This window comes from Microcaecilia unicolor, chromosome 1, assembly GCF_901765095.1.
Source record: "Microcaecilia unicolor chromosome 1, aMicUni1.1, whole genome shotgun sequence".
Lineage (NCBI taxonomy): Eukaryota > Metazoa > Chordata > Amphibia > Gymnophiona > Siphonopidae > Microcaecilia > Microcaecilia unicolor.
In genome coordinates, this window is record NC_044031.1 from 654,575,859 (window position 1) to 654,588,057 (window position 12,199).

At 45.7% G+C, this 12,199-nt stretch overlaps 1 gene segment (V, D, J or C); it reads right to left on the reverse strand.

Moving 5' to 3' along the window:
- Window positions 1-3,576: 3,576 nt before the first annotated feature.
- LOC115456960 lies at window positions 3,577-5,193 on the reverse strand. The segment is given in 2 exon segments: window positions 3,577-4,795; window positions 5,098-5,193. Coding segments are annotated over 2 exon segments (417 nt in total).
- Between the last annotated feature and the right edge of the window lie 7,006 nt (window positions 5,194-12,199).

Sequence of the window (12,199 nt, forward strand, 5' to 3'; positions counted from 1 at the left end):
GTGCCTGTCCTTCCCTGTGCTCTGCACTCGTGCATTCTTGGCACTGGCTGTAACACTGTGGTTGCTGTATTGAACACAGTGACATGAGCTCTGTCAAAAACACCTGTTCTTCCACTGTAGTTCAAGCACTCTGGTCTCTCTCCCTCCTAACTGCTCAGGTACCTCCTCCCAGGCTTTCCATCCAGTGCCTCTCTGATACTGACCCACAAACTTTCCAATAGATCCACCTGCTGTAAACCAAGGAGCAGTTCAAAGACCAGGACCCTTTTCTCTTCTTTCTCCTCTTTGTCTCTGCCTCCCCCCTTTCCTTTCTTAAAACTTCTTATGTAAAACCTTAACAATGGATTAGAGTCAATCCCCCTAGTCCTGTTTCTTAAAAAAAAATCCATTAAGGGGACGGGGGAAGGTCCCCCCCCAACCCAGTTTATGCCTCATACATGAGAAACATGTCACCCCTATGCAGCAGTGAGTTAAGTACAGTCATGTGGAGTCACAACATTTTATTGTGTAATGTTTTCCTGAATTGCTTATAGCTGAACTGGGCAGAGAATTGTTTCCACTAACAAACATCCCTGGTTTTGCCCTCTGATTTTCTCAGTGACACATCATCCGTTTGTACCTAGGGGTAGTGATCCTGTTATCAGTGGATGCTATAACAGGTTTTTTTTTTTAAATAATAAGAACAATACAGTATCTCTGAAATGAAACTTTGGAGCCTCTTGTGTTTTCTCCAATTCATCTCCCACTGGTTCATATATTTATATGCATGTAAAGGGGGGTTATAATCTCTTTTCTTCCTATCACTAGGGATCTTGCTTTGTGTGTTCTCCCCTGCACTGTTTCTGTAAAGGTGCTTCCTCTGTCTCTATCATTGTGGCTCCCTGTATAACCACAGCAAGTTACAGCTTTACAAAAACTCTACAGGAAGGTAGGAGAAGCAGAGCGGCCTGGGAGGGATAGGCAGCTCTAGTGGGTCAGTATCAAGATGGCATTTACAAATTTGCACTCCATCTTGACCACATTGACTGAAAATATCTGATTCAGCTTTTCTGATTAGCCAATTTGGCAGCTTCCAACATCTATATAGCTGTCTAAGTAGTGAAAATTAGTGTGTGTGTGTGACAGAGATATTATGAGACAGTGCACATTGTTTTCTTCTTTTTGGAAAAGTGTAAGGGGATGCATATAGAGAAGAATAATCCAAAGCATAGCTAAACGATGCTAGGTTTCACCTTAGGAGTCACCATCCAGGAAAAAGGGATAACCCCTGTAGGTTTCATCATGGACAATATGCTAAGAAAATCCTCTGCTTAGGAAAGGAAATGGGATTTGAAATACTGCCTTCTGTGGTTATAGTCAAAGTGGTTTACATATTATATACAGGTACTTATTTTGTACCTGAGGCAATGGAGGGCTAAGGGGTCACTGCACAGAAGTCACCGTAAAGAGCCGCTTGCTATTTCCACCTCAATAATAATTACCGAGGTGGGAATAGCGAGTGATGCACATAAAAATCAGATGCAAATGAGTTACACCGACTTTTGCCATGCAGCTCAGGCCAGGGAATAAGCATAGCGGTCAATCGGTAAGTGCATGCCCTGAACAGAATAGCCTAGGGACGCCCTCCACAGTAGTCCACTATGGCTTTCAAATATAGTAACATAGTAAGTGACGGCAGATAAAGACCTGTACGGTCCATCCAGTCTGCCCAACAAGATAAACTCATTTACATGCTATGTGATACTTTATATGTATACCTGATTTTGATTTGTCCTTGCCTTTCTCAGGGTGCAGACCCTATAAGTCTGCCCAGCACTCTTCTTGTACTAAAAGTTCTGAAGCTAACGTCAAAGCCCCTTAAAATTTACACTCAAGCCCATCCCTATATACTCAGTTATGATCAGAGCGTAGACCGTAGAAGTCTGCCCAGCACTGGTTTTGCTTCCCAATTACCAGTGTCGCCCCCCAATCTCCACTAAAATTCTGTGGATCCATTCCTTCTAAACAGGATTCCTTTGTGTTTATCCCACGCATGTTTGAATTCCATTACCGTTTTCATCTCCACCACCTCCCACGGGAAGGCCTTCCATGTATCCACCACCCTCTCTGTAGTTAGAGAGGTGCATTAAGGTGCATCTTTGGCATCTGAATGAAGCAAGCGCATATGTAACTTACAGCATTCTGTAAATGGCAGCACTGCCCCTCCCCCTCCCATGTTCTGCTCCCCTTACAGACTAGCACTTAGTCACTTTGATGCTATCAATGCACATCAATGTACATTACTACTACTAATACTACCAATCATTTCTATAGCACTGTATATTATATGCAGGTACTTTTTCTGTCCCTAGAGGGCTCACAATCTAAATTTTTGAACCTGGGGCAATGGAGGGTTAAGGGGCCCTTTTACTAAGCCACGTAAGCGCCTACTTGTGCCAAATGCGTGTCAATTCAGAGTTCCCGCCCGATTACCTTGTGGCCCGTTGGTAATTTTATTTTTGACGCGTGTCCGCTATGCATGCAGGAAAATAATTTTTATTTTCCGGCACGCGGCAGAAACTGGTTGGTAATTGTCATTCTACACATGTAAACAATTACTGCACGGTTTACGCAATACACCTTACTGCTAAGTCAATGGGTAGCGGTAAGGTCTCAGATCCAAAATGGCCGTGCGCCAATTTTTATTTTGCCACTGTAGACCACACGTCCATTTTCGGCAAAATTTTTTTAAAAAGGCCTTTTTTACAGGTGCGCTGTAAAATGGATCTGTACGCGCCCAAAACACATGCCTACACCAGTGCAGCCCATTTTTCAGCGCATCTTAGTAAGAGGACCCTTGAGTGACTTGCCCAAGGTCACAAGGGGCTGCAGTGGGAATCAACCCCAGGTTACCAGGATCAAAGCCTGCTGCACTAACTATTATGCTACCCCTCCCATGAAAGTACTGGCATTTTGCATGCCAGTCATGTTTAAATGGGTGTCCAGTTCTAGATCTGCCCTTCTAATGCTTAGCTATAGTATCACATTTGGAGGGGCATTTTCGATATGATGTCTAAGTTGGGCTTTGGACATTTTGCGCTAAACATCCCAAATCCCAATAGGAAATGTAGCCATTGTCGAAACAGCAAAACATCTATCTTTTTTATTTTTTGAAAATAGCCACATGCTACATATTTTTGTGCTCTGTGTGTTTATCTTTATGGTCCATTAAAAAAAAAAAAAATTCAAGTGCAAAATGCACAAAATCAAGCTATTGGGATGTAGGAGGAGCCAGTAATCTTACATAGGGCACCCTAGGGGGCACTGCTGTGGACGTAATATAAAAGCTCCCAGGTACACATCTCACTGTTGCTCCCTTATCTTGTCAGCTGAGCCCTCCAAAGCCCACCGCTCCCAACTGAACACCATTACAGTAGTCCTTATGAGTGAAGGGCCAGCTATATGTGGGTACAGTAGGTTTTTGGTGCATTTTGGAGGGCTCACAGTTTCCACTGGAAGTGTGACAGGTAGAGTGGATTATGGGTATGAGTCCCCTTCTCCATAGTGGACTGCACCAACCACTACACTACTCCAGGGACCTGATTGTTGCTCTAATACAGCAGGCTATAACAGCTGAAGCTCTCATAGAGGCTGGTAAGTGCTATTTTTATTCACATCTTTAGGGGGTGGAAGGGGGTAAGTGACCACTAGGGGAGTAAGGAGCGATCAACACTGATTCCCTCTAGTGGTTATTTTGGGCAACGTTTTGTGCATTATTCATTCTAAAAAGAGGCCTAGATCAAAATGTTTAAGTTTTAGCCCTAGAGGTTTTCGTTTTGTTCCATTATAGCTATGAAACGTCCAAGTGCTAGGAAAACCCTTAACCCACCCTCAATATGCTCCCTTGTGATTTGGACACACTGCAAATGAATTGCATAGATAAACATGAGTCCCTTGATTTCAATTTTATTATTCTTTCCAATTAATGAAATGTTTGTGAAATGTTTCATTGAAACCCTTCCCCTCTCTTCACCAGATCAGAGACAACCCAGATATACAACCACACTTAGGCAACACAGATACAAACACACATGTGCATACACAGATAAAAACGAACAGAAAGAATTCTATGAGGCCTGCTCTGCATGCTTCCCTACTTGCTACTATTAATATTCACTTCTGTGTGTCACCTTTGTCAGGGCCAGCTTTAGGGGTGGGCAAACAGGGCAACTGCCCTGGGCCTCATGTAAATGGGGGCCCCAAAGCTGCCTGAGGTTGAAAGAGGGACAATCTACAAGCAAGCAGTGGGGCCCCCTCCCTAACATTTGCCCTGAGCCCCATCATGTCTAGTACTAGCCCTTACCTTTGTGTATGTGGGTGTCTTACTGTCTATGTGTGTGTGTGTGAGTGTGTGTGTGTGTGTGAGAGAGAGAACGTGTGTGAGGTTAGTGTACAAGGGAGCAGTGGAGCCCCGGCACAGTGTCTCTTGCTGCACACAGGTAAAGCCCTTCATCCTCCTCTGTCACATTGGTCAGTTCCAGCTTCACAGCCTGGCCTGTCTTGTCTGTGAGCCTCTGGGCCTGGACCCGTGGTGCCAACTCCTCTCCCTCCTGTTTTTCCTGGTTGAAATAATAGAAGGTTGCAAGGGGTCTCAGCTCAGTCCCGTTCTGCCCCTTCCCCGGCAGCTGTTGGTACCAGAAGATGTTGTAGTCATTTTGATTCACAGAGCAGTTCATGCTCAGCGTTTCCCCTGCTCTAATGCTGGCGATGGGGGTCGGGACTTGGGACACAATGACTGTCACCTGGGGATGTCCGGCTGCAAGAGGAGAGAAAAAAGGGGAGAAACACCATCAATACCCCGAGATAAGCACCGAGAAAAGAGGGAAACAGGACACCCAGGAACAACCCCCTCAGTAACCGAGACAAGCACTGTCTGAGGAAAAGACAAAACAAGGGAGAGACAGATGTGAGAGAAGGGAGAAGAGCAGGGTCTACTCCTGAGGGCAGAGTTGCTGGGAGGGAAAAAGGAGAGGATTGGGGCAGTCACATAATACAGGAGCAGAAGTGGGGTTCAGTATCTCTGGTCCCTGTCATCTCCCTATTTCCAAGTACACTCACCCGGGAGCAGTAGCAGGAGGAGGGTGAGGCTGAGAGGTCCCGACATCTCTTCGGGGCTCTGTCTACACAGGATAGCATGAGACTGGGGAAACTGCTCTGAATCTCAGAGAGAGAGAGAGTGGTGGGGAGGGGAAGGTTTGACTTCCTCTTCCTCCTTTATTTGATAAGATCTGTTGGGTTCTGCTGCGGTCTCAATCTTTCTCTTTCACTTCCTGTGCCCCCTTCCCCATATCTGTTTGCCTTTATGTATGTCTCTCATACCTCTTATTATTTCTCACTTCCTCCCTCTCAGTGCCTTCATGCTTATTCTCTGCTCCCTCTCCTTATCTCTCTTCAATATGTAATCTAATCTAATCTAATTTAATCTGGATTATTGAGGACCATTAAATCCAAATGAGGTCCAACTTGGATAACAGAGAATAATAAATTAAAAGACAAAGGGCAACCGACTTGTCCGGAGCCTGAGTATGTGGGGGGGTGTGAGCTTCACTCCGACCCCAGCGTGGTCAGCCATGGTGGGCTTCGGGTAAAGTTTTGCTTGTCCAGGCCAGGTCAAGGGCGCATAATAGGTGCAGGGATGCTGGTCAGCAGGGTAGGTTGCAGACAATCCTAACCAGGATTGGCTGGCAACATTAAGTTGAGCTGTGGTGGGAAGGATCTGCTATCAGATCCTTCCTGTGCCTTAGTGGGGAGGAACTGCAGGTGAGGTTATTTAAGGCGGGACCTCCGTGGAGTAGGGCTGATCTTGTTCCTCAGAGAGGCATCCTGTTTTTCTGCCTGCTGTCCCTGTCTTGTGGCAGAGTTGGTTCTGTCAGAGCTTTTGGGATGGGGGTGTACCCGAGCTAATGCAGCTTCAAAGGGAGGTCCTTTGAAGTACACCTTTTCACCCGGTGGTCAACATTAGGTCCATAGGAGCTGACTCTGTGGGTGCTTGAGCACCCCAATATTGAGAAAATTCCGTGTATGTGTCCAGGGAGGGTTATTTCCACTGGGCTTAGCAACCCTAAAAATTTTGAAAAGTTGGCTCCTATGATTAGGTCTATGGTTCTACAGGACTAGAGGTCTAGGCCTGTACCTTGCTCCAGCTGGCATGACGGAGTCAAGGATATTTGTAGGGTTACTGTGTTGGCCCCTAGCTAGGTATTGCGGGAGGTCCATTGTTGTACTTATTCTTTGTTTGGGTACGACAAGTTTCCACCAATATGCTAAGCTGCAGCCAAGTATTTCAAGTAAATGTTGTTATTGTTAATTATCCTGTCTTGTTTATTGTGGTTTGAAAGGAGGGTGATCAGTCTCACAAACCCTGTTATAGCATAGTATAGTGTGCCTCTTCTACTCCTCGGTACCCTTTCCCAGTCTCTGTATTTTCTGTTTCTGTATGCTTGTCTCATCTTTCCTCCTTTTTGCCGGTCTCTCTGTGACCTGTCTGGCTCTGCCTCTCTCTCATTGTTCTACAATTTTAAGGTGATTGGTCCTAAGTTATGGAAGGTACCACTGAGTCTGAGAACAATGAAGAACATTGATTTGTTCGAAAAATAACTGAAAACTGTTTTGTTCCATCAAGGTTTTGACGAATAGATTGATTTGATTTTCCTCCAATGAGGTTAACAGACGCTTATGGACTGTATGAGAATATTGCAAACTTTTGTATTTTATTTTGCTTGTCTTGTAGCAAAACATGGCGTACATTGGGATCATGGGGGCTATAAATAGTTTAAATAAAAATCAGTCGGTCACGCATGGGCCTCCCTCTGTATCTCCCCTGTCCGGTCTGTCTCTTTCTAGGCCTCCAGTCCTGTCCTCTCAGTTCCCACTAAGTTCCCCCTCCCCCAGCCCCCCCATCTCTTTCTTTTCTTTTCACCACAATCTGACTGTTTGTGGCTTTTGACTGCAGCTACACCTGGGTTGCTCTGTCTGTCTGAGTAAAAATACCCAGGCTGGGTCTTGGCCTCCTCCAGTTACACCTACCAGGCTGGCCTGCTGGTGAGGGAATGAAATTGGGCTTTGCAGGGCGCACCTGAGAGTTAAAAAGAGAAAGCGGCAAGGGAGGAGGGGAAAGCAGCCCAGAGAAAGCTAAATGTGGAAAAGGACTGGGGAGGTAGACACAGCATCCCTCTGTTATTGCTCCCCCACCAGCCCAGACTCTGCTCCAGCCTGGCAAGCAGCACTCTGTTCCCACTGCATTCCCCTACTGGAGAGGCAGAAGAAAAGCACACATATCTGGATAAATAATTGTATTTCTTTATTATAAATAAAGAAATAAAACCCAGCTGCCCTGTCACTGACTGTTCAAGGCAATGTACTCAACATAAAGGGGAGAAAAAACAGAATAAAACAAACCAAAGAAAATCTAAAGTCAGTTACAAACTAAAATAATGGTATTTAGAGCTTATGGGGCAACCACTGAAGAAGCAGCTTTAAGTCTTGTGAAAGGAGGGATGCTATTCTCTTATCCAAAAACTTTCGCTCCCCCTCCCCCACCCCTTGTAAACACAATTTCTGTCTTGTTCCAACCACCAATTTTGCACGGGAATGGGGAGGCTGTGGTTGGAAGAGTCAAGCCAACTTTTGTAAACATCCGAAGAATGACAGTAGGTATCTCAGTGGCTGCAGAACCTCCACCCCACCCTTATCATTTAACAATATGTAGCCAGGTGACTGCAGTTCACCTCAGGGTATATGGAGAGAGGTGGCTGCAGTATTTCCTGTCCATGTGACAGTAGGTAGCTCTTTGGCTGGTGTCCTCTTTCCTTGCCCATGTGATTGTAGTCCTCTTTCCCCTGGTCATGGGACACTAGATGGTCTGTATCCTGCACTACCCCACCCTCCCACGTGACTCTAGTTAGCTAGAAATAAGAACATAAGTGTTGCCATTCTGGGAACAGACTGAAGGTCCATCAAGCCCAGTATCCTGTTTCGAACAGTGGCCAATCCAGGTTACTAGTACCTGGCAAGATCCCAAACAGTACAATACATTTATGCTGCTTATCCTAGAAATAAACAATTGGTTTTCCCAATTCCATCTTAACAATGGCTTATGGACTTTTCTTTTAGGAAGATATCCAAACCTTTTTAAACCCTGCTAAGCTAACTGCTTTTACCACATTCTCTGGCAACGAATTCCAGAGCTTAATTACACATTGAGTGAAGAAATATTTTCTATGATTTGTTTTAAAATTACTACTTGTAGCTTTATTGCGTACCCCCCTAGTCCTAGAGTCACATCTACCCGTTCCACTCCACTCATTATTTCACTTGGTGGCTCCAGTCTCTCTCCCTTCTATGCAGGGGTGTGCTGGTAAATTTTTAACAACAGGCTCTTTTCTCCGGACGTAGCCAGCTCTGCAGCTGGAAGGGCCGGGGGGGGGGGGGGGCAACACTTGCCTCTCTCTCCTCCCTCCCTTCATTGCGGGCACGCTAGGCATGCCTTTGCTGGCAGCCAATAAATGGACTGCCACCACTCCCAATGTCTTGCTCTGAGCAGCATGCTGGAACTTCTCTCACATGCTCGTGAGGTCCCGCCTGCTGCCCAGGGCTGGAAACAAGGAGCGGGGAGCAGCAGTAGTCTATTTACTTGGCTGGCAGGGCTCAGCATCCCCACCAGCAAAGTAAAAAGATAATTCAGCAGGGGGCCCAAGCCCACATTTTGGGAGCCAGGTTGTTAAAGTAGCCATGGAGGGCCCTACTTTAACAACCGGCTCCCAAAATTCTTAAAACTTAACAACCAGCTCTTACGAGCCTGTGAGAGCCTGCTCCAGCACACCACTGCTTCTATGTGACTTTAGTTAGTCTGTGACACCGTCCTCCCTTCTTTCCAGGTGGCTCTGGTTAGCTTGGTGGCTGTATCCTTCTTCCTCCCATGTGGCTGTAGCAGGATCTTCCAAGTTACCCAGTTCCAGGAGGGAGAGTTTAGGCTAGTTTTTCATTTAGACTGATGGCTGCAGCCCCCACCCTCCTCCACAGGTGTTTTTTGGCAGTTTTAACATTTTCTGCTTAATCTCCAGTGGTTTCCGGGCTCAGCAGACCATTTCTCTGCTTCCTCTGAGGCTGCATTTTGCTCAGCAAGTTAGTTGTTTGCATTTACTGCAGCCACCCACACACTCCAGCTCCAAAATGCAGAAAAACAATCCACTCTCAACAAAGTTTATTCAAGAAAAGTGTATTTAAAAGAACTACCAAAATAAGTCTCCTCGTTCAGAGGAGACAGATGTTTAGCCTTTCAAATAATACAAGAGTAGGGGGACATTCCAGCAGAAATATAGATAGCTGGGTGGTTGGTGGGCCTGAGGCTCACCTACGGGTGAATGCTTAAAACCTAACACCAGCGCCAGAGGTGATTTCTGCTGAAAACCTAACACCAGCTTGTAGAACACATTGGGGGTTGTTGAAGAGAGGATTTCCCATAATTTTTTCTTTAAAAGCTGCTGGTTTTTATTTAATATGAAAGCTGAAGGAAGTCACATGGAAGCCTCTAAGTGGTGGTAGTGAGAAACGAATGTATGCGACCAGAGCAAACCCAAAAGTGGAAGCACACTCATTGGTGTCTATTTTCTGCAATTAATATTGCTTTTCAGGTGAAAAAAATGTGAAAAGCTTATATTTAAAGGCGCAGAAGAACCTAGCTAATGTGCGCTTTGCTTCCGGGTTTGCCTGGTGCATGCATTGCGCACAACACATATTATCATTTGCATTTTATTACAGTTGATCATTGGGGAGCTATTTTTTCTGTATTCCCGTGGTATTGATGGGGCGTTGTTCCCACATAGCACTGAGTTCTGAGCATCAGCCCACTAGTGTGAAGTTGGCAGACCTCAGACATCATTTGGATAGGGCTGAAGACACTGCTGGGGGAATCTGGGTGTCATCATGTGGGTGCTAATGACGTAGGGAGGTGCAGGAGGGAGATTAGGTAGAAAGGTTGAAATCCAGAAACTCCAGGCTAGTGGTCTCAGAAATGCTTCTCATTCTACACCCAGGACCCCAGAGGTAGGCAGAGCTCGAGTATCAGTGCCTGGATGAGAGGATGCTGCAGGAGCAAGAGATTAGATTGTTAGGAACTAGGCAATATTTGGGGAAGAGAAGGGACCCTTTTCGAAGGATGGGCTCCACCTTAACCAGTGTGAAGCTGCTGGTGCTACTATTTTAAAAGAGAAAGTGTAGCTTTAAGCCAGTTCATGAGGGAAAGCCGCCAGTCCTTGAGGCATGTATGGTTCGGACAGAGGTGCCTTCAAAGGATTATGACATATATGGGGTCTGGATATTGTGACCGATGGTGTATGTGAATTTGTGTATCTGTGAATACTGTGTCTATAGTGAGTAAGTATAGTGTAGTTAGGCTCATTTTCGAAAGAGATGGATGTCCAAAAAGCGACATAAATCGACATTTGGACGTTCATCTCACAGAAACGTCCAATCGGTATAATCGAAACAGCATTTTGGACGTCTTTCTCATAAGTCCGTCGGAAGGAAGTCCAAATCTCAAGGGGGGTGTATCGGAGGCTGTTCAAGGTGGGACTTGGGGGCGTTCCTAAGAACTTGGACATCTTTGAACCATAATGGAACAAAGCAAAAACGACCAGCACTAAAACTTAGACTTTTGAGCTAGACCTGTTTTATGACGAATAGGCACAAAAAAGATGCCCCAAATGACCAGATGACCATTGGAGGGAATTAAGGATGACCTTACCCTACTCCCCCAGTGGTCACTAACCCACTCCCACCCCCAAAAAGTGTTTCAAAAACATTACTTGGCAGCCTCTATGCAGCCTCAGATGTCACACTCAGGTCCATGAACAGCAGCATGCAGGTCCCTGGATAGGTGCAGTGCACTTCAGACAGGTGGACCCAGGCCCATTCCCCCACTACCTGTTACACTTGTGCAGGAAACTGTGAGCCCTCCGAAACCCACTGTACCCACATATAGGTGCCCCCTTCACCTGTAAGGTCTATGCTAGAGGTGTACAGTTGGGGGTAGTGGGTTTTGGGGGGGCTCAGCACACAAGGTAAGGAGCTTGTGTACCTGGGAACATTTTATGAAGTCCACTGCAGTGCCCCCTAGGGTGCCTGACTACTGTCCTGGCATGTCAGGGGGACCAGGTCTACTAAAAATGCTGGCTCCTCCCACATACAAATGGCTTGACTTTGGACGTTTTAGACTTGGACGTCTTTGTTTCGAACAATGGTCAAAAAATCAAAGACATCCAAATCGCAAAACGTCAAAATCCAAGGACGACCATGGTATTTTCGAATACAAAAGATGGAGGTCCATCTTTATCGAAACTGCCCCTCTCCCCGCCTCAGAATTTGGATGTCTTTGTCCAATTCTGACTTAGATGTTTCTTTCGGACAATGCCTCTCTATATGTCCTTGGGGATATCTGGCAGGAATGTGTGTATGAAGAATGTTGGGGAGAGATGGGGGGGGGGGGGGGGGGGGGGGGGTTGTGGATGGGGATGGGTTGGGGAGGGCCGGGGAGGGAGTGTGTGATTCAAGGTATTCCTGTGTGGGTTTTAAGTGAGAGTATCTTCTGGAGTGCAGTCTGTCTGGAGGGGGGGAGGGTTGGGGTGTTCATTTTGTTTGGAGATAGGCTGTTATGTGGAGTGTTATGAAGGGGTTTATATATGTGTTTCAAATATTCTCATTCTTCTTTCTCTCTCCCACTGTACTTTTCCACCCCTTGTATTCAGCACCTTATCATTGCATTCTCCTCCTCTTTCTCTCCCCTCATCTTCCTCCCCCCACTGCATTAAGGAGAGCAGTAAGATGCTGGCTGAAGATGGGATCAGAGGGGAAATAGTTTGGAGGATAAGAGAAATACACAGGGCAGCAAAGATTGAAGGGACTGAGAGTAAAAGACAGAATCTTCTAATCTGGCCATAGATTAGTTTAATGTATATTTATATAATTTGCCTATAACTATTTTAAAACAGATAAAAAGATACACTCTAACCATCCACTGTTAAAAATAATTCCAATGACCATCAAACACACATCCCTGTCCCACATCCATAATTTACATATAACAGTACAAAACTGAAAGAGAAGCTAACAAAATCATGTAAGGCACTTAGGGGGTCCTTTTACTAAGTTGCACTGAAAAATG